General features: G+C 41.7%; 1 protein-coding gene across 1 annotated transcript in view; it reads left to right on the top strand.

The window, feature by feature from the left end:
* The window catches only part of SRBD1 (S1 RNA binding domain 1), a 139,066-nt gene extending 135,966 nt beyond the window's left edge, over positions 1-3,100 (top strand). The window contains exon 20 of the mRNA XM_009904029.2: positions 2,307-3,100. Within this exon, the coding sequence (XP_009902331.2) occupies positions 2,307-2,596 (290 nt within the window). The 3' untranslated portion in view covers positions 2,597-3,100. The remainder of the gene's footprint in view (positions 1-2,306) is intronic.
* The last annotated feature ends 23,157 nt before the right edge of the window (positions 3,101-26,257 follow it).

Genomic DNA, 26,257 nt, shown 5'->3' with positions numbered 1-26,257 from the left:
CCCAAACCATTATGTGAACTGTAATGAATCTGATAGGATGGGGGGCAGAAACAGGTTTTCAACCATTTAAAAAGGTTCCCATCATTCTTTTGAATGTTCTTGTGCTCATTGGCATGAATGTTTGGGCGAGTTTTTCTTTGAAATGTCACTGCACGGTATAGGGTTACAAGAGGATTAACCATTTTGGACTGGAGCAATTAGCTACATTGTGTCAGTGGAAAACGTGATGTCATTCAAAGTCTGTTGCTGCGTTTGCCAGCTTATGTATTCAGTTGGAGTTTGACCAGCTGCAGTGGGTTAACCATAGCTGGATACCAGATGCCCACTAACCCGCTCCATTGCCCCCTATCCTCAGTGGGACAAGGGAAAGAAAATATATGAAAGGCTCATATTTCGCAACGAGGACAAGGTTAGGGTCCAATAGGGATTCAACACCACCACCATGGGTGAAACCTGGGGAGAACTAATTTAATTTATTACCAATCAAGTCGGAGTAGAATAATAAGGAAGTAAACTCAAAATCTTAAAAACACCTTTCCCACTCTCCTCCCTTTTTCCTGGGCTTAACTTTACTCCCAATTTTTCTCTACCTTCTCCCCCTCAGCCACAGAGGGTTATTGGGAGTGGAGAATGGGGGTTGCCATCAGTTCATCACATGTTGTTTCTGCCACTTGTTCCTCCTCAGCAGAGACCTTCTCACACTTTTCCTCTGCTTCAGTGTGGGGCCTCTCCCACAGAGGACAGTTCTTCACAAACTCAGACTTGGCCAGCAACAAGTCTGTCTTAGAGCTGACTGGCATCAGCTCTATTAGACATTAGGGAAACGTCTAGCAGCTTCCCACAGAAGCCAACCATGTAGTTCAGGCTATATTTTATTTCTCAAAGGTGAATATAAAGAGACAGGGATCTGCTGGAGAGACTCCAGCAGAGAGCTACAAGGATGTTGATGGCACTTGAACATCTCTTCTATGAAGAAAGACTGAAAGAACTGGAGCTGTTTAGTCTTGAGAAGCCTGAGAGGGGATCTTATCAATGTCTATAAATATCTGAGGTGTGGGTGTCAGTGTGAAGGTGGTGCCCAGTAATGGAACAAGGAACAATGGGTATAAGCAGGAACACAAGAAGTTCCACCTCAACATGAGAAAATTATTTAGTGTGAGGGTTACAGAGCCCTGGACCAATCTTTCCAGAGAGGCTGTGGAGTCTCACTCTCTGGAGACATTCAGAATCCACCTGGATGTGCTCCTGTGTGACTTGCCCTAGGTGATTCTGCTTTGGCAGGGCAGTTGGACTAGATGATATCTAGAGGTCCCTTCCAACCCATTCTATGATAGGGAAATGATTGTAGTTTGGTGATGATCTCTGCGGAAAATCTCAGCCCTATTGTATGTTGGAAAAGGTAAATGCACAGTAGGAAAAGATTGCAAGGAAAGTTTACAGTGAGGATGGTGAGACACTGCAACAGGCACTTGTGGGTGCTTTTACCTTAGAGATGGTCAAGGCTAGGCTGGATGAGGCCTTAAGCAGCCTGGTCTTGTGGAAGGTGTCCCTCCTCGTGGCAGCAAAGTTGGAACTAGATGATCTTTAAGATCTCTCACAACCCAAACCAACAGCATGAAAGTTGTTGAGATAACTCAGAACGGTTTTCTGCAGGAGCAGAAAGTGGTAAGCAAGTAGCAAGAGAGTGAAAGATCTGTCTGTGGCCGTGAATGTAGAATTGTGAACTTCAGTATGTTGGCATATTACCTGCTCGTACTCAGGCATGTGTGATTTTCAGGTTGATGGTGTGGAGAAGCAGTTGATTGTTTGATGTCATGGTGCAGATCAACAGCAAGCCTAAAAACAGTGCATTGCTGACTTTTCTCTATAGTTTGTGTTAAGACTGAGTATTCATCTTCCTGTATAGAAATTTAAATAGGAATAGAATTTTACATATAATTTATGCAGATCTAGTAAGAGTCACCTCAGATCTTTCCTCCCTAGTACCAAGAAAATGTAAAGGATCATTCACTCACTGGCTACTGTACTACACACTTCTCATTCTCTTGTGATAGTTTCATGGAGTATGAAACAGGGTATGCTTATGACTCTGTTAATTACAGTCTTTTAAAGTGATTAATGAAACAAATCAGTTGTTTATTGCAGGTGGGTCTTCATGTAAAAACATAATGACGCTGTATTTGTGACCTCAGAGCTACCTTGGGATGACTTCTTAATAGGAAACAATCAGAGGGAAATAACACTTGGAAAGCAATGCAAGCTTTTTTCTCTGGTGTCTTATTTTTGTTTCTTGTTTCTTGTAACAGATTTTGATAAACCTGACTTCAAGAGAAGCATAGTCTGCTTTGAAGACTTGAGTGTGGGCACTGTTCTGACTGGAAAAGTTGAAAATGCGACACCATTTGGAGTTTTTGTTGATATTGGTGTGGGAAAAGCAGGTTTGATTCCAGTGCGAAACATAACAGAAGCAAAACTTTCTAAAGTGAAGAAGAGAAGAAGCCTGGGATTAGGTCCTGGAGAAAGAGTGGAAGTTAAAGTGCTTAATATTGATATTGCTCGATTAAGGATAACGCTGGATCTTATTCGTGTTTTATGAGAGTGGGTTTTATGTTTGAGCCAGCATTTTAAAGGGGAAGTAAGGTCAGCAGCATTATGGAGATTCAGGCATTTAATGAGAGTCTTCAAAATGAACAAATTTTGAAATGTTCAACCTTGTTTCTTTTTGTGTTGTTTTAAATTTTATTTCTTTAAGGAAAAGAAGTCTAACCATTTTTCCCGGTTTCTTGAATCCTTTCTGTTAATAATTGTTGGAACAGTTTATTGGATTACCTCCAAGTAACCTTGTTATTTTGTCTGCAGAGCGAAGGAAATTCCAGTGTATTGTCAGATAGGTCTTTTGTCTGTACTGTCTGTGCAAGATTTGCTGTCCCAATCTTTAATGGGTACTGCACAGGCAGACACTGCTGCTGCTCCCTTCCAAAAGCTGTTGAGTTTGCCTGTTCCTCTAGTAGAGAGTCTTAGAAGAGGATATGTAGTTGTAGGAAAAAAGTAATCTTTAGTTAATCAGTGACAACTGTGCTTCAAAAGTAGACCACTCCCCGCCCCCAAAAAAAAAGCATCTGCTAATGATGATTCAGAAATAGTTGGCTTTAATTTATTTGAGCAACATTGTTAGGAGGTCTGCTTACAGGTCTTATTAATGCTTGTTCAGCTGTTAACACACTTGTATGTACTTCAGGAGTTCGTGGAACTTTGCCCAAAGGGGTCAAAAGACATTTATGTTGTTCTGTAGTTGTGCAAAATAAAACCATTTCTGGACATCTTTTCTCAGTGTACTGGTTCTAGAAGTGATTTAACAGTCCTTGTTCTCTCCTTCAGTAACACTTCGTCTTAAGAATGCAGCTTGTGAGAATGCACATGGCTGACCTGAATGCTTTGCACTTTTCTGGGCTGTAATAACAGAATACAGCCTATGGCCTGATGTTGTTCCTGACTTAAAATGGTTAAAATCTGATTTGGACCTCTTTAATTGACATTAATACTTTTTTTCTATCTTTGATACAATGTATTTTTCTGTCTGTTTTAAATGGAGAACAATTTTTCAACACTTGCCTTTACACTCTATGCTTGTGAAGATGCGATTCTCCGTAAAACCTTTTTACTACCTGTAAATGATTGCAAAGCTTTGCTATACTTCTGTTTTACTAAGTATGCTCATCTGTTGCCTGCTAAGATTGCCTAGCACATGAGGTTTATTTCTTCCACCTAGAGACTTTTTGGTTTGGTGTTTCAAAATGTTTACCAATTTAGCCACGTTTTCAAAGGATGGGCAATGGTATAGTGGCAGAAGAGCCTCCAGCAACAGCAGTGTCACTGCTTAGTATCCTGAGCCAACAACCCTGGGCGATAGGTGAATTGTGCTACGATTCAAAAATTCCCTTGGAGTAAATTAATGTGAACCAACACCAAATGGCTGATGAGTTGGGCTTGTTAGAGTAAATGAAAACACTCAGTAATGGACTGGAACAGAGTGAGAACAAGAGAAAAAAAGGAGAGGGGGAAAAAGAGAGTGAGTTAAGAAGTAAGAGAAAAGGGGAGCTATCACCACTCCTTGGCTACAGAGTTGAAGTTCTTTGGTGACAGATGTACATTTCAGATGGGTCTTCTGGGGTAGATGCAATACGTGGAGCCCAGAAGTTGTGGTCCGTTTATACCCTTTTGGCAGGGAAAGGGTGCTGTCTCTCCAAATCACAGAGAGCTTTGCATCAAGCTCCTGTGGTGCAATGTCTGTCACGTGGCACTGTTACACATGGTTTTAAAGTGGGAATTCCCAGCTCTGCAGGATTTCTCTTTTCATTTTTAAGCCAGAAGCTCTCCTTCAGAGCTATCGAGGCCATCAAAACCACCACCCTGTTTGTTCAGACCAAGTAGTATCTCACGCCTTGTTTGGGGCGATAGAAGATTGGGCTGTCACAATGTGCCATGTACATTTTTCGGGGAATTTTTGGTATGCTGGATGTCTGTTCTTTGAAGCCATCAAACTCACCTGTGAGCTGGCAGTAAACCGTTTGTAACAGGTGAAACACAGGCAACATCTATAGTGAGTGTCAAACATCTTTGACAAGATTTCTGACTACAGATGTCCAAATGGCTGTTGGCACAGGGACCATATATTAGTTAGGAAAAGGCTGGCATCATTGAGTTTCTCAACTTTGTGCTTTAATTTTCAGAATTAAGAGCCAGCTTTAGAGAGTACTTTGGAGATTCTTCTACAAGTGATGCATTCACTGATAATGCTGCAGTATTTTCTGCTATCTCTATAGAATTATCTAAATTCTGCTGAGCTATGTATGTGATCTCTACAGTATCTAAGCACTCAGCAAATTAACTGAATTTGCTTGGCCTCCTCTAAGAAGGAGATAAACTTGATCTTTTCCTGAAGTTCATTTCAATGCCTTCAATGGCTCTTTTTTGTTACTGAAATGCATCTTTTTAATCTTTGCTATCATGAGGACTGTAGCATCTTCTGCATTTTTGTGTCTCTTGGATGATCATAAATCTGTCTAAATTAACATCTCGACACCATTTTTATCACTGTTAACTCACAGGAGGTTTCTTGCTAACGCCAAGGGCCGACCTACAAATCAATTCAGGTATGCATAAGCTAGTGTGGTTTCTCCTTAGCGGAACTCAGTAACGTATTCTATGTCATCATAGAGACTATTGGAACATGTTGTCTCAATCTCTTTCAATCTTTTTCTGCACACCAAAACAGGAAGCTCGTAACTATCAATGCCTTAAATGTCTGTAGCTCTACAAATGTAATCTTACCATTTGTCAGCTAATTCAGTATCTTAACTACTTCCCATGCAAATACTTCTTTGCCACAGCCTAGCTGTTATGGTAGCCCAGAGAGTCTAACAAGAATACGTATATGTTCCTAAGTCCTCAGTTTTTGTCATGTCTTTATCTGGAGATCTTAAAATTATTTCTTAATCAGTTTTTCAGATTTCTGACATCAACGCATCAAGGCTGTTTTCTGTAATTCATCTCTCCTTTTAGTTTGTGAGTGAAGAGAAAGTTACTGGCGGGGTGTTTTCCCCCCCATTTGAGAAGCTCTTCATGATGCAGTCCAATCTGCTGTATAGTGCTGACTGGTGATGCCTCCAAGATTTAAAACCAAAACAACCCAACCCACACACAAAAGCAAGCACCAACAAAAAAATAGCCTGCTTCATCCTGATGGTACCTCTAAGTTCTATTTCTCAGGGGAAAAATTAGATATGAGTCTTAAAGTCTCAACTACAAATTTTGCATTTGCCTTAAGCTGTAGATTCCAAGGCATCTACTCACCATTCCATCTCTCCACAGGAGAATCCAGCCCATTGATCTTAGCTGACAATCTGCTTTTTAAGTTCCACCCTCACTCAAATAGTCTGGTATTTTGCAATTAACTTCCTCCAATGTGCAGACCCATAAGAGCTTCTAAAGATTTCCTGTGCTTTAGATGTTACACAAAGGAGAAGAAATCTACCAAACAAGATGGCACTTGTATGCCTGGCTGTAGTAATGCAAATCAAGAGTTTAAAAGAAGCCATTTGTTTTGGGTTTATTCCAGCCTCAGGCAGTTTTAGACAGCCTATATCAATTTTCCAGAAACTTGTCAACCTCAGGAATGATTTAGTATGCTGTTAAACATAATAAAATCAATAGGAAAACAAATAGAATTTCCATGAGGAGCAGACGGTTGGAGAAGCTTGTCCATATGGCATGTAGACATGCTGGAATTTGGGACTTTGTAAGGTGCTTGCCTTGGAAAAGTTGCATTCCGAGCAAAGGTAATGCATAATTCAGGAGAACAAATAATCTAACAGCTTTGTGGGAGTGAGTCTTGAACTTGGTGTCTGTATTTATTTAACAACAAATACACTTAAAACTCTATGCCTGGAAGCTACAAACCAAACATGAATCGTATTTGCTTGATTTCAGAGCTTTATATGAGGAGCCTCACCCGGTCTGAAGCAAGTACTGAGTTTGTAGTTCACCCTGAATAGCACCTTTGCTTTTTTAGCCTTCCTGGGGTTAATTTATGTAGCTACCTGCCTGTGCTTAAAGGGTATCCAACTTCAGGACTAAGCAGTTCTGTAAGAAAGCAGAGGGAAGCAGTTGGTTACACCTATGCATGTTACTCTATGTCACCCCTCTTGTGCAAGGTTTCCTAAAGAGCTGTGAGAGAGCTGGTATGTTTCTGAACATGCACAAAAGCTAGGCAAATCAGTAACCTGCACAAATCAGTAATCCCGCTGCTCCTCGTTAGAGAGTGTCTAGAAGTTTGAGAGCACCTTGGGTTACTGGTCCCAACTGTTCTTCATCCTCCTCACAGGCACATAGAATCTGTGTTTCTAAGTGTTTCATCTTGAGGAATCCTTGTGAATCTGTACTTGATGAAGCTCCACAAGTGTTACACATATGTTTCTCAAAGCAGAGAACTTTGGTTGCCTGTTTTCTAGTTGAGCCTCTAAATGGTCCCTTCAGTGGATGTCACAGTGTCGTGCTTCTGTGTGAGCTTGCACAATGGGGCTTGCCAATGTTAATTGGTTTTCTAGTTTTCATGCTGTTCCTATAGCTGTTAGGTCTCCTGTGGGCATTATCTAGCTGCATGAAGAATCCAAAGAGATTATTTGCTCTGGAAGTGAGAGAGGACTTGTATCCCTGCCCAGTCCAAGATGACCCTCATCCAATTGAAAATTTTAAATCTAACCAAAAGTTCTGGGAAGAGCATTCAAATCTCATCTCACCTGCTCTGTCTCTGACTAGGAGCTATCAAGCTTTTGAAATTGGCCTGTGTACTTGCTGTTTCACTGGTTAGAACTTTTACCTTATTTGAGTTTTTCTAGAATTGAAGTTTAAGGCATGCTCATCACAGCACTCCCATTAAGTAATAGAAAGTCTCATTTGTTTGCTTTGTTTCCCTGTCTTTTTCTCTACAAGGAACAAAGAAGGGAACACTTAGTAAACTGTGGAACCATATGATGTTCAGCTCCTCAATTTAAGAAGGACACTGAGACACTTGAACGTGTCCAGAGAAGGCCAATGAGGCTGGGGAGGTGTCTGGAGCACAGCCCTGTGAGGAGAGGCTGAGGGAGCTGGGGTTGCTCAGCTTGGAGAAGAGGAGGCTCAGGGGAGACCTTCTTGCTGTCTACAACTCCCTGAACGGAGGTTGTAACCAGGTGGGGGTTAGTCTCTTCTCCCAGGCAAGCAGTGCCAGAACAAGAGGACACAGTCTCAAGCTGCACCAGGGGAGGTTTAGGCTGGAGGTGAGGAGAAAGTTCTTCCCAGAAAGAGATTGTCCATTGGCATGTGCTGCCCAGGGAGGTGGTGGAGTCACTGTCCCTAGAGGTGTTCAAGAGGGCATTGGATGTGCCACTTGGAGCCATGGTTTAGTTGTCATAAGGTGTTGGGTGACAGGTTGGGCTTGATGATCTCTGAGGTCTTTTCCAACCTTATTGATTCTACAATTTATTTATTTTTTTAAATCTTTATAAAATAGGGTTAAATCCAGGCTTTTACTTGTGGATAGGTTATTTATCTTCAATAATTAATTAGGAGACTACTACCTCAGAAACATTAATCAAGCTGTTATTTTCTCCTTTTCTTACAGCTCTATTTGTCCTACTACACTTGTAAGTTACCAAATGAAAAGCATTTTCAGTATGCAATAGCTGAGCTGGAGCTTTGTGCTCTCATATCTCGTCATCAGTCATGTTTCTAGAAAAGACTATGCCTTTGTTTGTGGTCAGACTGATTTTTCTTTTCTTTTTTTTTTTTTCATATGACTCACAATGAGGTATGTGGAAATAATGCCTTGAGAACTATTATGCTTGGGGGTCATTTACAAAGACCAAACAGAAGTGAAATCTTAGGAAAGTATTTTCACCTCAGAATTAAATGTGTGGAATAGTTTGGCAGAGAGCAGAAACCGCCACATACCAGAGGCTGCATATTGGCACCATGACTGCTTTCTTGTGTGATGGGGAGAGGGAGGGGCAGGAAAGGGGAAATGAAAGGAAATAGAGAGATCTGGGGAAGAGCATCCTGGATATGTAAATGGTCTTGTGGGAATGAAGTTAAGATGACGAAATGCAAATGGCACAAATGTAATGGTAATGTTGTGCTAATGGAATCCTAGCCTGGTTATCTCTTACTCCTTATACCTCACATGAAGGTTAAAAAAGTAAGTATAAATATTTGTTACAGCTAAAGGAAACTGCATCTCTCATATCAATGCATATTGCTGCTAAAGAGTGGTATAGAACCATTTGGATTCAAGTGGGAGATATACAGAGTACGTGCTGTTAATTGATTTCCTTCCTATTTCCTAGTCTTGCTGTTTCAAAGTAGTTTATCACAAGGAGATCAATCCTTGCTCATCAGCACTTCTGGCTGAGACAGTGCAGCTGTCATCTGTAGCATATGTTGGCCATCATCACAGGGGAATGAGAGTGCTCCAAGCCATGAGCAATTGTACCCATCAGAATTTTTACTTACAGTACCAAGTGGGAAGAGTCCTTGAGAAACTAGTGTTTGTCACAGCATTTTCTGATTACTTGAAATGAGCATGCAGCTGCCTTCAGTGACAGGGATAGACACAGAGCCAAGCAAAAACTGAAAATAGCAGAAAATCCAGCTATTTGTTAACAGGGTGGTATTTTCCCTAAGAGCACACAGCATCAGTCTTTTAAGACCTGCACTGGTGATTCAACTTTTTTTATGTAAGCACATGCTTATTAGCCTCTAAAGAAAATGAATCTTTGCTTACCTTAAAGACCATCTCTCCTGGTATGCACCATGGCTGAGACAGATACTCAGTTTCAAATTTGGTTATGTTCTCAGGGTGTTGTCTTTTATGCACTGTCTAGTTTGGAACTGGTCTGAAGTAGCCCAGGTATTTTAATCTCCAATGTATTTTATGAGGCCTTCTGTTTTCTGGAACACAGAAGCTGAAAGAAGCATCTTCTGATGTGCTGTTATTAGATGCTTAGCTTATTTTGTGTATGTTATATGTATGATATGTGGACACTGCTCATGGAAGGGAAGGGCTAAAGGTAAATCATAAAATGAACAAACTCAGCCACACCTTGAGTCCTGTGTCCATTTCTGGGCCCCTCAGTTTAGGAAAGATGTTGAGATGCTGGAAGGTGTCCAGAGAAGGGCAACAAAGTTGGGGAGGGGTTTGGAGCAAGGAGAGGCTGAGGGAGCTGGGTTTACTTAGCCTGGAGAAGAGGAGGCTCAGGGGAGACCTTACTGCTGTCTACAACTCCCTGAAGGGAGGTTGTAGCCAGGTGGGGGTTGGTCTCTTCTCCCAGGCAACCAGCACCAGAACAAGAGGACACCATCTCAAGCTGTGCCAGGGGAGGTTTAGGCTGGATGTTAGGAAGAAGTTCTTCCCAGAAAGAGAGATTGGCCATTGGAATGTGCTGCCCAGGGAGGTGGTGGAGTCACCATCACTGGAGGTGTTTAGGAAGAGCCTGGATGAGGCACTTGGTGCCATGGTTTAGTTGATTAGATGGTGTTGGATGATAGGTTGGACTTGATGATCTCCAAGGTCTTTTCCAACCTGATTAATTCTATTCTATTCTATTCTAAAAACATTCAAAGTGGCGTAAGAGGAAAATGTCTGCCTGGCTGTAAGAAATCCTTGACAGTCTCTGTCACATTGTTTCTCACATTTCAGAGTAGGTTCTCTCTTGGATCAAGTTGCAGTAAGTAGTGTGTTACTTGGGGGGGTCAATGTCACTTCGTGTGCCTTACATTGCTTGCAGACTTTGCTGGACCAGTCACAATCTGGCTTTTTTTAGAGACCCACAAAACAATGATAAAAAATCCCTCCTATGGGAGTGGAGCTTCAACTCATCTCCAAAATCCAGATTGCCCACAATCAAAATACTGTGAAACAGTTCTGCTTCTTTTACAGTTGTGAGAGGAGTAGCTTCCTCAAGTCTTGACTTTGTTGAACAGAACATCGCTGGTTTATCATTATTTCTCCATCTCCATGTAGGTCTGTTTGTTGGGGGGGGGGGGGTGTTGTTTTATTTGGTTGGTTGTTTCCTAGTGCTCTGCAGTGAGGTATTTACAGTGTCATTATTTCCCCGTGTGTTTTATGACCTTTAAGAGTAACTTCTACCTGGCTTTGTTGTATGAAATACTGGAGTACTTTCCTTACAATCAGGGTGACAGTAGTAAATTTGATGGTTATTACATCACAACCACGTGGGAAGGTATAACCCTCTGCAGACTGCCTCAGTTCAAGTAGAACTTCTAGATACTGTATGATCTTTAAATGTGGGATCAGATAATAAAGGGTTGGTGCTTAAATTGACAAACTGGGCACCTGAAAGTTAGGAAGCGGTTAAGGATGCCCTTTGGAGTCCTCTGTGTCTTGAGGACTATAAAAAAAAAAGTACAACTGTAGCTGAAAAATGATCATCCAACACGCTCATGGCAGAACAGAAATGGAAATACAGCTTCGTTCTATTGTTTCATTTCTGTTTCTAAACTGTCTTCACAGACAAATCTATTTTGTATACACCTGGCTAGTTGCTGGCAAGATAAATATACAATAAACAAACTATCCGTAGTTTTTTGATTTGTTTTTTAAATATTCAGGTGACTTGAAAAATGTGTTCAGGTGATGTTAAAAATAAGATGGTTTTGGCCAGCAGAAGTTCACTCTGCAGATCACAAGGTCAACATGCCAAATAACAGTTGTCCATGTTTCAATTAGTTTAGGATGCAAGTTCCTAGTTTTCTGCAGGTGCATAAAAGAGACAAGATTTGGGGTTTTATTTTCATAAAACCTCTTCTAGGAATTGCCTAAACCTGGAGGGAGGTTGTAGCCAGGTGGGGGTTGGTCTCTTCTCCCAGGCAACCAGCACCAGAACAAGAGGACACAGTCTCAAGCTGCACCAGGAGAAGTTTAGGCTGGATGTTAGGAAAAAATTCTTCCCAGAAAGAGAGATTGGCCATGGGAATGTGCTGCCCAGGGATGTGGTGGAGTCGTCATCACTGGAGGTGTTTAGGAAGAGCCTGGATGAGGCACTTGGTGCCATGGTTTAGTTGATTAGATGGTGTTGGATGATAGGTTGGATTTGATGATCTCCACGGTATTTTCCAACCTGGTTAATTCTGTGTTCTGTATTCTGGTATATATTGCTTTGTCTAAAAACTTGCCCCAGCAGGCTTACAATTGTGCTCTCTCTGAAGACCCTCCCAGCTGCAAGACCTGATTGACAGAATCTTTGGGCAGATGCACTTGCCAGACTCCAATAAAGATGGAGCCTTGGGAGAGTCTGAGGCAATTATTGACGGGCAGCAATCCACTAATCAGACAATTTCAAAATTAATCCCACAGTCCCTTACTGTATTAGCTTTCCTCCTTGTTTGTATTTATACAGCAAATTCATGACTTCAGTGAATACTCTCCCTTCCAGCCCAATTATGTCTCTCTGAGGGTATTAAATTAAAAATGGAAGAAATATTGAAAATGACTTGCAATTAGTTTCTGTAAAAGGTGGTATGGCACTTGCAGGCTGGAGTTCTTAATATGATGCTTGATAATAAAAGTAAACAGGATTTTTTTCATCACACAAGCAAGGCAAGTATTCCTAATACGCCTTGTTAGAAAGTGGCCTGTATATAATGAGAGCGAAAAAAGTTATTTGATTTTGGAGTGCCATTATGTTTTCATAAAATTCTTCTAGAGTAACTGACAAGTCCACTGTGTCTCCAGATAACATAAAGAGATTTTGGGTTGTGCATTTTGATTCATCTTCCCCTCATTTTATTTTGATCACTTTATAATACAAAATTGTATTGCTTTTCATAGAATCATGGAATTGTTAGGGTTGGAAGGGACCTCAAGGATCATCCAGTTCCAGCCCCCCTGCCATGGGCAGGGACACATCACACTAGATCATGTTGCCAGAGCCATATCCAGCCTGTGGGGACCTCCCCAGACTCCCAGGACTTTTGGAATATGATGGAGAGCAGCCTAGCAACCTCCTTCCCAGTTCCTTCATCACCCCTGGGTGTATCCCACCAGGTCCCACAGACTTGAACACTTTCAGGTTCTTCAGATGGTCACACACCTGATCTTCACTCACCATGGGCAGTTCCTTCTTCCAGCCCCTGCCATTATCTTCCATTATTATGGGAATGTGGCTGGACCCCTTGCCAGTGAAGACTGAGGTAAAGAAGTCATTGAGAACCTCAGCCTTCCCCATGTCACTTGTCACCAGCTCACCTGTTTCCTTTCTGAGGGGGCCCACACCTTCCCTAGGCTTCTTTTTGCCATAGAAATTTGTACTGTCCCACTTGCTCTCCCTGGCCAGACTTAGTTCTAACTGAGCTTTGCCTTTTCTAACCAGGTCTCTTGCTGCTCAGGCAGGAATGCCCCCATTCCAGCTGTCCTTCCTCCCACTCCTTGTACAGTTTATTTTTTGTATGACAGCATGTCCAGAAGCTCCCTGCCTAGGGTCATTGGCTCAGGTACAGCGTATCTCATTCTGTCACTTTTATATGGAGTTCCTACATTTGCTGAAGCATTGTTGCTGCAGATCTGAACCTGAATATAGATTTTCCTTTTTTATTATTGAAAATGGGCCACCAAAAAGAGACAGGGGGCATTCTTGCACTGCAGATGGCTATTGGCTTGGGTATTAAGTGCACTGTGCTCTTCTGCTGTTTCCCATGTCGTATTGTTGGGGCTTACTTTTTGTTTATTACGAATCAGTTTGCTGATCCACTTGGAAGTCAGTTGGTAACTCAGTGTACACAGGGATAGGAGAGTAGGTGGTGCAGTGCTGGCTGTAAGAAGTGCAGAAAGTTATTTCCAAGTTGAGAAATATGTAGAGCAGAGATTCAGCTACAGAAGCTTAGGCTCAAATGCTTCCTGGGTAACTTTGGTGGGTTCAGCCAATTTCTCTGTATCTCAGATTCCCATCTGTATGCCACCTTGAATGGATGCTATGGGGGGAAAAAAGAAAGTGATGTGAAAGCCTTACTGGGTTTTATTAGAAGTATAGAATTAGTGTAATTTTCCAGTAAAAAGGATAAATAACTCCTTAAGTGACAACAGAGCTGGTTAGCCCTGATCTTTTTAGTAAATGTGTGTGAAGCTGATGAAAATATTGTTATGAACACAGCACCACATGCTCTACTTGGAACAAAAAGAGGGAATGAACAGTGTCCATTTTGGGTGTTTGCAATCACTCACAAGTTTGGATTGATTCACAGGCATGGAGGACATATGAAGCATTTGTTACACCTCAAGTAAATTATTTTCTGTTTACTTGAACAATTTCTCTCTCTTGCCAGAGCTGTGTAATTGCTTGTTATGGAAAAGGGCTAAGGTAACATACTTGTGTGGTTGGCTACATTCAGACCAGACGAGGCTCAAGAGACACAAGGACAAAAATTCCTACGCTTGCTTTGTACTCCGGTGTCTAACAACCTGCCTGCAATGATGCCAAGCTGCCTTTCCTAGTGGCAGCAAAATCCAGGGTAGAGCTACTGGTAGGCCGTGGTTTATACTACTTTGATTTATTGCACAAGTTGTTAACACCCCATAGACCTTTGAATAAAATAAAACAAGAAAACATATAGGAATCAGTGACAATGTAAGACAGGGAGCCTTTCAATGTTGTTATGAAATAATGAAGCTGTTGACTACCTAGAAATTAACACCTCCACACCTCTGTGTGTAACAGAAGATGCATTCTGTTAGTAGGAAGCTCTGTAAAGTAACAGCTCGTGCAGTCTGGCTCAGGAGGACAGAACATGAAAAGTATGACACTAACAAATGTAAAAGGTTATCTAGATTTCTGCCTGTCCTCCTTTTTGTGTCTACCAATTCATCAAATAGGTTTCACATGGAAGGAGTTTTAAAATCACATAAAAAAAATTAAATCACAGTGCTTGGTATGAAAGTAGTACTTAAATTAATGTCACAGCTTGGTGATGTTGGTGGAGCTTTGCCATTTAGTACAGACAATAAAAAGCATTTTTATAAATATATTAATGCTAAATAGAGGGCAAGAAGAGCCTCTGCTCTTTATTGAACCTGGACAAGAATATTGTAACTAAAGATGAGGGAAAAGGCAGAGGTACTTAACACCTTCTTTGCCTCAATTTTCAACACTAAAACAGGAGGACTTCAGGATAACTGGCCTCCTGACACAGTACATAGGATCAGGGAACAGTATAGTCCTCCTGTATCCAGGAAGAAGCAGTTAGAGACTTGCTGAGCCACTTGGGTACTCACAAGTCCATGGGACCGGATGGGATCCATCCTAGGGTGCTGAGAGAGCTGGCAGATGAGCTGGCCAAGCCGCTCTCCATCATTTTCCTCCAGTCCTGGCTCACTGGAGAGGTCCCAGATGACTGAAACTGGCCAAGGTGGTCCCCATCCGCAAGAAGGGTTGGATGGAGGAACCTGGAAACTCCAGGCCAGTCAGCCTGACCTCAGTTGCCAGGGAAAGTGATGGAGCAGATTATCCTGGCAGCAATAACTGCGCACCTGAAGGATGGCCAAGGGCTCAGGTCCAGCCAACATGGATTTAGGAAGGGCAGGTCCTGCCTCTCCAACCTGATCGCCTATGATAAGGTGATCCGTCTGGTGGACGTGGGGAGGCCTGTGGATGTAGTCTACCTGGACTTCAGCAAGGCCTTTGACACCATCCCCCACAGCAAACTGCTGGCTAAGCTGCTCGTGGCTTGGACTGCAACACTCTGTGCTGGGTTAGGAACTGGCTGGAGGGCCGAGCCCAGAGAGTGGTGGTGAATGGTGCCACATCCAGCTGGCAGCCAGTCACCAGTGGCGTCCCCCAGGGATCAGTGCTGAGCCCCATCCTCTTCAACATCTTCATTGATGATCTGGATGAGGGGGTTGAGTCAGTCATCAGCAAGTTTGCAGATGACACCAAGTTGGGAACAGATGTTAGTCAGTTAGAGGGTAGAAAGGCTCTGCAGAGGGACCTTGACCGACTGGACAGATGGGCAGAGTCCAATGGCATGGCATTTAATAAGTCCAAGTGCCAGGTGCTGCACTTTGGCCACGGCAACCCCATGCAGAGCTACAGGCTGGGGGCAGAGTGGCTGGAGAGTTGCCAAACAGAGAGGGACCTGGGGGTGCTGATTGACACCCGCCTAAACATGAGCCAGCAGTGTGCCCAGGTGGCCAAGAAGGCCAACGGCATCCTGGCCTGCATTAGGAATAGTGTGGCCAGCAGCAGCAGGGAGGTCATTGTGCCCCTGTACTCTGCATTGGTTAGGCCACACCTTGAGTACTGTGTCCAGTTCTGGGCCCCTCAATTTTAGAAGGACATGGAGACACTTGAATGTGTCCAGAGAAGGGCAACAAGGCTGGTGAGAGGCCTTGAGCACAGCCCTGTGAGGATAGGCTGAGGGAGCTGGGATTGTTTAGCCTGGAAAAGAGGAGGCTCAGGGGTGACCTCATTGCTCTCTACAACTACCTGAAAGGTGGTTGTAGCCAGGAAGGGGTTGATCTCTTCTCCCAGGCAACCAGCACCAGAACAAGGGGACACAGTCTCAAGCTGTGCCAGGGGAGGTTTAGGCTTGAGGTGAGGAGAAAGTTTTTCTCAGAAAGAGTAATTGGTCATTGGACTGTGCTGCCCAGGGAGGCCGTGGAGTCACTTTCTCTGGAGATGTTCAAAAAAGGCTTGGATGTGGCACTTGGAGCCATGGTTTAGTTGTCAGGAGGTGTTAGGTATTAGGTAATAGGTTGGACTTGATGATCTCGAAGGTCTTTTCCAACCTGGTGGATTCTGTGAATTGAGCTTGGAGAGAGTTTGAAATCCTTTCCTATAACTAGACATTTTAGTAAATGAGGGCAGCTCTTCAGTCCACATCTGAATAGAAAGATCCTCCTTAGACGTGGGTACAGATCAATTTCCCTGCTCACACTGCATTCACCAGCTGATTATTCTGCTGTTCATGTGTATTCCTTTGTCTTCATTTCATAAGTGCAGGTGGATTCAGACCACTGGCTTTACATACACCACCAGCTGTAGCTGACCAGCGTTAAGTTAGAGCTGGTGTCCAAAACATGAAAGTTGGTGTTAGCTAAAAGTCTGAAGTTACTTGTTACCTTTTAGTGGTTGCTGGTTTGAAAGCCATAGCAATTAGGTTTGTGTGGCACAATAAACAAATACAGAAAGCGCGTTCATATGGCTAATGTAAAGATTAAAGCTCTTGCACTCTCAGCTGCACAGGGACTAGCACATGTTTTTATATGCTTTTAAACAAGAGAGCTGCGTAACACGACCCTTGAGTTGAAAGGATGCAGAATCGCTATACTCCCATCTGGGTTATTACATTCAATTCAGGCCACATGAACTCCTGTGCTGAAGGTGTACATCTAAGAAAATGGTTGTGAATTGAGCGTGACTTGCATAAAAGAGCAAGTTGCACCTATTCTCTCCTGAAAAGCATCTGCTTTTAGTTAAAATCACTGTTGGCTTGCCAGCTAGCCATGGGGCCCCCATCTTCTTTTCTGTATCCCCCCACATTCACATGCTTAATATAGTAGTAATTTTATTATGGAGCTGTGGTCAAGACTCTCTGTGGCTAAGGTTGCAACCGGGTTCTTTTATAAGCTCTGCTTTTTGTCTGCCCCACTAGAGCTTTCACTAGGAAAATTGACTTGAAAATTGACAACATTCACTCTGCACTTCATATCCATATATTTGCATTCACAGGCATGTTTAATTGTTGTGCTCCCTGCTTTCCTGCTCTTTCAACTTCAATGTTAATTATGAGGCTCAGTTAAATTTAAGCCCTTCTATAATTTAAGCCCCCTCTAATAAAGCCCTAGGCAGTTGGGTTCCTATGCCCACTGCATAGTGCACAGTTCTTGGTTGTGGTCCTCAGTTGCCTTGGCATGGCTTATTCATAGACTGGAAGTACTTTCACTTTTTGTTGAATTCATCTGAGCATGTTGAGGGGCCCAGTCTGAAACTCAGACTCTTCCTATTACTGCAGTAAAAATAAGTGGTAATAAACATTCAAACAAGTCCTATACGCAATCTCTCTCCAGCTGCAGCTGTGCCTCTCATTTTATACATGACCATGGGTGCTGACTCATCCTACCACCTAAGCTAAACCACTGATGTTTTCCAAGCATTGCTTCAATATCATTGTGAAAACTGAAATCACTGGTTTTGGCAAGGTACAGGAAGCCTGCACACTTGAGTGGAGGAATTGTATAGTGGAGCTGATAATTTACAATAGGCAAAGTTTGTTTTGAAAATGATGTGGAATTTGAAGAAGTGTGATCCAAGTAGTTCTTTGTTTTCTGTATTAATTTACTTTTGTCATCGCTTTTAAAATGCAAAATTTGCCTTGCTCATGGGAGCAAAGTAGTGGCAGAGGATTTGCAAGCAGCCAGTTGACTTTGGTACTTTAGTCTGTGTTCCAAAGTGGATTCAGATTAAAGCAAGATGGCAAAATCTCAATTTAAAATGCAGTTGTTATTCCATAGGAAGACATTTTTTGTATTTAGTCTGGTTCAGTTTCATGCAATTTCTGACTACTTATCCCTGACTTTGCCATCAAGAGTCTTATATATCCAAAAGTAACTTAACAGCATCCAGACCTCTAAATAATTCACATGTTCACACTCAGCATTCTCAGTGTATGATTTATTATTTAAAATTAACCAGGGTCTTCTAAGTACTCTATTTTTTTTCCCCAAAGTTTTATCTAGGTTGTCTAAATGCATAGTGTCTGCAGTCAGAGAGGATTAAAATTGATAAAAGAACCAAAATTATCTGCAAGAAATAACGAGTGCTTTGATATTTTTGAAAGAGATTTGGTGAAGGTAAAGAAAAACAAAGGAAATCAGAAGTGTTCTGCTAGAAAAGAGAGACCTTACAAATTGGGCTAAAATTATTAAAATGGTAAGGAGAGGCAAGTCTGAGCCAGCAGTGTGTCCAGATGGCCAAGAAGGCCAGGGGGATCCTGGCATGCATCAAGAATAGTGTGGCCAGCAGGAGCAGGGAAGTCATTGTGCCCCTGTACTCAGCGCTGGTTAGGCCACACCTTGAGTACTGTGTCCAGTTCTGGGGCCCGCAATTTAAGGACATTGAGACTCTTGAATGTGTCCAGAGAAGGGCAAAGAGTCTGGGGAGGGGTCTGGAGCACAGCCCTGTGAGAAGAGGCTGAGGGAGCTGGGGTTGTTTAGCCTGGAGAAGAGGAGGCTCAGGGGAGACCTTATTGCTGTCCACAACCACCTGAAGGGAGGTTGTAGCCAGGAGGGGGTTGGTCTCGTCCAGGCAAGCAGCACCAGAACAAGAGGACACAGTCTCAAACTGCACCAGGGGAAGTTTAGGCTCGAGGTGAGGAGAAAGTTCTTCACTGAGAGAGTCGTTTGCCACTTGGTGCCATGGTTTGGGCATGAGGTCTGTGGTGACAGGTTGGACTTGATGATCTTTGAGGTCTCTTCCAACCTTGGTGATTCTGTGATTCTGTAAAAGGAATGTGCATTGTGGAATGGGAAACATTTTCACATAAAGGCAGACTGGATAGCTGTGAATACTCATGGGAATGTTACTTGATCTGTAATATCTCATTTTGAAAAAAAAATCTTTCTTTTTAAGTATATCAATTCTTCTCCTCTTCCACTGAACTGTTCAGCATACTCATTATCCCTTCTGTGCAAATTTTTGAGATGTGCTGTGCAATACTTGCTCTATATGTAAAGTGAAGTATCATTGCCTCTAAGTATAAATTCACATCCACTTCAGGAAACCCTTACCCATTCTTCTAGAAGAATTAATACTCTTCTACTATATGATAAGAAGTTGTGTCTGAGAAGTCTGTATGAATAGAATAGAATAGAATAGAATAGAATAGAATAGAATAGAATAGAATTCAATAGAATGGAATTAACCAGATTGGAAAAGACCTTTCAGCTTATCTGGTCCAACCTATCATCCAACACCATCTGATCAACTAAACCAAGTGCCTCATCCAGTCTCTTCTTAAACACTTCCAGTGGTGGTGACTCCACCACCTCCCTGGGCAGCACATTCCAATGGCCAATCTCTCTTTCTGTGAAGATCTTCCTAACATCTAGCCTAAGATCTGATCATCTCAAATTGTAGAACTGAATCTGCAAATAGTACCAGTGCAAAGAGGGATCTGTCTTACAGACACATGGCACTATGAATGTTCAGAAGAATGTATTGCAGACCTGAGACCACAGTAACTGCAGCATCTAGCTTTAAACAGGTCATGGTGTTGTTAGTGATGCACTAACAAACCACACTTATCAGAAGAAATTAGGAAGTGCTTGGCCTGTAGCAGTAGCTGGATTTGGAGGAGCATATAGAAATTGGCCGTTGCTTCTTAAATAAGTCTAGCTAAACGGACTTGGTATAGTTCTGAGAGGTAATCCAAACACTGTGTTACTGCTTGCCTATTGATTGAATTGCTGGTACATTCCCTGTCAATTGTGCTTTGTTTTATTGAATGTGGGAAGTCTTTAACATATCCTTTGACAGCAAAACTCTTTGCAAACCAAGGACCTGGGATATCTTTACTATGCTCAGAGAGCACAGAGAGTTGTCACTTGTCTCAAACTCTCTCTGCAGAATATAGATAGATGAATCTCTTTAAAGAGCAGGCTTTTTATGAGGCTGCACGGTGAAATGAGCCTTGTTGCTTTTTGTGTGTGTATTGCAGTTGTAAACTTGGGGATGCATATGTTAAAATTCAGGTAACTTAGTATGATGCTGTTTACTAACTTCGAGCAATATAGGTCAGTCTTAAAAATCACTCACATTATGTGTAAATGCTAATAAAATGAAATCCCTTAGCAGTCAAAGGAATTAGCCCATATATGAGTGAAATACCAAGGCAGGTCTTGTTATTTTTATGAAACTGTGAATAATAAAAGTATCCAATTGATAAAATTTTATTAAAGCTGACAGCCCTTAAGTGATCTAAGTGGTAAATATTGAAATGAAGTTTCAACAACACTGCAGTACCAAGGGAGGCCTAAGGCAGTAATAAGGATTAAACAATGATTTAATGTTGTTCCTTGGGGGTAGGGATTGTTGTTTTAATGGAGAGCAAAAGCTCACTTCCTTCTAAATAATTAAACTGTGATTTGAGAAATTGATCTAAGGTAGTTGTAGTGGTTTGTTAAGTCCGAAAGAGATAAATGAAGGAAAAGTATCCTGGGGCAAGGAGAAGTCAGGGGAGAGTAGTGAAGAGATAGTTTTGCAGGATAGATTCATGACAAGTGTCCCTCGGGAAGGGGGAGTCTGGCAATGAGCATATTTTATCTTTTATTTGTAATGTAAACAGACTTGTGCTGCCTGAGGCTGGGCAATGGCTAATGAGCAGGGGGTTTCCGTGGGGTGCAGATTTTATTAGCACAGCTTATAAAAAATGGAGCTGAATTAAAAATGTGGTGTCTTCTAGATAATCCGATCATCAGTGGTGCTGCAGGGAGCACCTCCGCCTCAGCGGGGCCAGTATATTAGCATATGCATGTAAAATTTCCAGACAGCATTTTCTGAGAGCTGAATGGCTTTCTCATCTTCATGGCAGAAGGCAGATTTCACGTAACAGGGCTGAGTATTTTGGGCTGTCTTAGGAATGCAGGAACGAAGGAATTTTGCAATGTTTTTCGAATCTGTCATTTGTGTATAAGCAGTGGTAGGCTTGGCCAGAGAACTTCTCATCATATATGCCTCTTGGGTGATTGTTACAAATGAGATGACAGCTAGGATGATGTTGGAGATAGTATAGAAGTGGAAAAACAGAGGCTGAAAACTGCTTAATTAGATAATTGCTTAAGGTAGTTTCCTTGGGGTTAACATGATACACAGTCCTGAATAGTTCTAGATTACTGATGCAAAGCTTCCAAAATTGTGGTGGTTTCCAACTAACCAACCCTCTCAGGCTGTGTGCACATAACACAGTTTAGAAACAGAATTTAACTGAATTAATGTCCAAGAAAACACTGACATTCTCTCTGTTGGCTGCAAAAGACCGTGCTCAGTCCATGCCTTTGGGTGTAGCTATAAATGGTCAGGGGTACATTTTTGTTCAGAATAATGCTGTATTTGGGCTACAGTACATCAAAGGAAGAATAAGTTGAAGCATCAGAAGGGAAAGAGAATGAACACACACCACTGCCCAACAAAAATCTCATGACTGCCACTGCCATTGCCTCCATTTTTCTCAGCAGCAAAGGGAAAACTATGAAGGCAAATTGAATCCAGAGCATGAATAGCAAAAGTCATCTAGAACTTTAATTTTATGGTATCTGTAGTTTGCATGAATAAGAGAAAATGATAATCCAATTATATGTGGGTATCAGAAGCTTTGAGACTTAATCAGTGAGGTCCAGTGAAATAGAAAAAAAATAACAGAAATGCCCCTGTATATCTCACTCCAGGCTGTAAGACCTGGGGCTAGTAGTGTTAAAGCTACAGTTACACAACCAGCAACATGTCTTTGACATACCTGCTCCTCTATGTACAATAAAATGAAGCAATGGAAATGAAACCACACAAGCAGCTAATTGTGTATAAAATAATCTGCTGGTGTGATTTTTCCAAGCAGACTGTTTTATGTTGTTCTATGTTGGGTACATTTTACTGTGATCAAAGGAAAACCCCAGGACCACCCAGTGTACAAGGAACCTGGTTGTTCCCTACTCCTCAGGCTAGCAGAGAGAAGATGTACAATGATCAAACAATCATTGGTATTGTTCACCAATGGTTTTCCATAAGTGCTAGGCAGGTTACAAGTTCTAGCCAACATCGTTTTGTAGAGTGCACCCCTTGCACTGAAGAGTGTGCTCCAGCTATTTGAGCATTCATCACTGGTTCAGTCTGATGATTGAAGTCCATCTGCACTCATCTTTTGTCGGAAGGAATGAAAAGTATATAGAATATTATGTTATAAATGTTAATACTATTGAATAATAACCACAACACTATAGGTCATCCCGATCTCTCTGGCCATGTGAATTCATTTTGTTAGTGCAATTGATCAGAATGAGTTAAGTGAAGCATTTTACAATTGAAAAATCATATTTTGATTCTCTATGGAGGAGCCAGCTGTTTCGGTAGACCAGAACTGTGCTGTGGATAGATTTGTAAGTGTCCTCAAGGTGAGACCCAAGATATCTATTCTATGGAGCCCAATATTTTAAATTTGATATTCTGTAAAGATGAAATCCAAATTCTTGCATGTCACAATATTGCATTTCATGATGTTTATTCAGAGAGAATAATGATGTGTTTTAGATGACCAGATGGTACACATCACTTTGCTAATAGGAAGATCCACGATGGCTGATTATCTGCTTACAAGGGTGTCACTAGACAGTTCCATTCCTGCCTTTGCCTTATGCTTTCTGAAGAACTATCAAGGAAGTCACTTGTCTTCCTAGACTTTCATACCTACAACAGAAGTAGAACAGTAGTTCCTACTATTTTTCTAATCTGAGTACTTTTATATGATCACCTCTTCAGTGTAGCAAGTGCCTTGTTCTCTGGAACTGAAATTAGAGGCTGAAAATTAATGTGAAGAGTTTTGTCACTGTTGGCTTAAGACACAGTTTTGCCACGGTCAGATGTCTTACAGCAGCTTTTTCTTGGCAGTCATTGTTATACTTTTCCTTCAAATACAGCAAAATCTTCAACATGGTGAAATGGCAAAAAATATCACAGTTCATCATGCTACAAAGTATAAACAATCATCAAACAGGTGAAAAATGCATTAAAGAAGAATAAAACTTCAAACAGGTTTTAAGTATTCACTTTTATGTTTTAATAGCTCTTTAGGAGCCTGTAAATAGAAAGTCAATTGGATTTCAGACTTGTTTCCATAGTTATATTACACACAGGGAGTATTCAATAAAACAAATCTTTTATTTAGTTCCTGACAGGTAATTAAAATGTGCCTCTGCATTTTCTTGTCTGTTACAGTAGGAACTAATATCAAAGTTTTCTACATTTTACAAGTATTCAAAAATATATTGAAACTTAATGTTATCTTTTGGGCTGCAAAATCTAGTACTGACTGGAAGGGCTTTACTTAATGGAAAGTTTGAATCCTTTTTGGCATTCTAAGCCTAACATTCCTTTTTTTTTTTTCATGCAAAGATTTGCTTCAAAGATTCTGAGTCTCATTTACACATTTTTTTTGTTTTTAATAACCTGTGGGGATAGCCAAATATGTAGAAAAAGAACAACTTGAAACAGTATGAAATTATTAGAATTTCTTCAAGGAATGAAATTGGTTTTGTTTCAAGCATCTGATATTTTTCTAAGTCCCATTCCACAAAAGACCATTCAGTGCTGTGGTCTCAGTACTACATTCTTAGCACGTCCGTTAGCGTCGAAGGAAGCTAGAGAGTAATTCTCTTTATCTCTGACATGCTACCTGGATGAGTCTGTCTAAATCAGAGACTTTCAGTCTTTGTGGTTTTTATATGTTTGTATGTGATGGCACCGTAATGTAGGATTTCACAGCTGGGGATCATAAAAAGATAAGCTGCCTTTTATCAGCCCCTTTTTTCCTGGTATGTCGTTATAGTCACAGAAATACAGAATCAACCAGGTTGGAAATTACCTCAGAGATCATCAAGTCCAACCTATCACCTAATACCTAATACCTCCTGACAACTAAACCATGGCTCCAAGTGCCATATCCATTCCTTTTTTGAACACCTCCAGGGATGGTGACTCCACTACCTGCCTGGGCAGCACATTCCAATGGCCAATTCCTCATTCTGTGAAGAACTTTCTCCTCACCTTGAGCCTAAACCCCACCCTGCACAGCTTGAGACTCTGCGCTCTTGTTCTGCCACTGCTTGCCTGGGAGAAGTGACCAACCCCCACCTGCCTACAACTCTTTTGCCCTTAAAATGTTTTAGTACCCACTGCAGGGCATGGTGACCAGTAGACTTACCACGATTAGAACCAACCATATCAAAATCAAAATGCCTAAATTACAAAATGGTTAATTTTACAGGAAGCTACCTCTGTGCTGTTCCTTGTGCATATCTCAGATACATGGAGGAAGGGGTATATTAATTCGGGAAGGGCTGTATCAATTACACTGATTAAGATTAGGTTTATGATAATTAAGACTGGCCACAGTTTTGCATTTAGTAACTTTACTCTGTGATGATTCTGACACCTGCCTTGTCATTTTGGCTGCTACTGCTTGACTACTGCTAACCCTCATCCTTGTCCTTTGTGTGGTGTGAAGCATTGGTGGTTCTCCTTATGCTTATCTAAAACAATCATAATTTTTCTTCACTCTGGCATGTTGTATGTAATATATGATTTTCTGAGTGTGTTTAGTGGGACTTCCCATTAGCAACCATGGTTTAAGACCATGCCATATTCCGTGGTTCTGGACCAGCTCAGTACTACTGGGGAATAGTTGATGGACACTGTGTCCAGTTCTGGGCCCTTCAATTTAAGAAGGACACTGAGACTCTTGAATGTGTCCAGAGAAGGGCAATGAGGCTGGGGAAGGGTCTGGAGCACAGCCCTGTGAGGAGAGACTGAGGTAGCTGGGGTTGCTTAGCCTGGAGAAGAGGAGGCTCAGGGGAGACCTTATTGCTGTCTACAACTACCTGAAGGGAGGTTGTAGCCAGGAGGGGGTTGGTCTCTTCTCCCAGGCAAGCAGCACCAGAACAAGAGGACACAGTCTCAAACTGTGCCAGGGGAGATTTAGGCTGGAGGCGAGGAGAAAGTTCTTCACAGAGAGAGTTACTAGCCATTGGAATGCGCTGCCCAGGGAGGTGGTGGAGTCACTTTCCTTAAAGGTGTTCAAGAGGGGTTTGGATGTGGCACTTGAAGCCGTGGTCATGAGGTCTGTGCTGACAGGTTAGACCTGATGAACTCTCAGGTCCTTTCCAACCATTATTGATTCTATTATTCTATAACACAGAAAGGAAAGGCTTGAGGGTACCAAGGTCACAAAGAGACGCTTCTGAATAGAACAGAGTTGGGAGCAGTGGGGCTTCCCAACCCAATACAGGAAAGCTATATTAAGAGGATATTTCTTTCCAGATGGCCATGCCTGAATGGAGGCAGCAGGCTCCAAAATGAATAATATAGCTTCTCCAGCATTACCAGGCTGTTGGTTATTGAAGGTCTTTTAGGTAACATGTCTGGTTATGTCTTTTACTTTACACACAAGTGCATCTCTACCCTGTGCTGAAGCTTAACATTAGCCAATAGGCTTATGTTTATGCATATTCAAATATCATAGCTGTAGTACTAACCTGTATAATTTCTGGTATAACACCCCTACCTTCACTTCTTTTATGTTGGAATTAGAACAGTTGCAATCTTTATTGTCCTTTAAAAATTAGCTTGGAGGAGTTATTATAGTATTGGTTAATCTCAACTGAATCATAACATTTACAGTATTGCTGATGGCTTCAGTTAGGCCAGTAAAGTTCTAGGGAAGAAAAAAAATATCTTAAACTGCAGGAATTTACAGAGATTTATAAGTTCTTGGCACAATCAGGAGTAACTGCTTCCACAAATGGCCATTTTATCAAAAAGAAAAATTAGAGAGTTGTGTAGCACAAGATGTTTGCTATGGTGGTAAAAGTTCCCATTTCTGGATTACTCTTGGCTCTGTGTATTGTCAGAGCTAATCGCACTGAGCAGTTCATCTGCTCATTACCTTA

The sequence above is a fragment of the Dryobates pubescens genome, chromosome 16, assembly GCF_014839835.1.
Source record: "Dryobates pubescens isolate bDryPub1 chromosome 16, bDryPub1.pri, whole genome shotgun sequence".
NCBI lineage: Eukaryota > Metazoa > Chordata > Aves > Piciformes > Picidae > Dryobates > Dryobates pubescens.
This window is presented reverse-complemented; position numbering and strand designations above follow the sequence as displayed.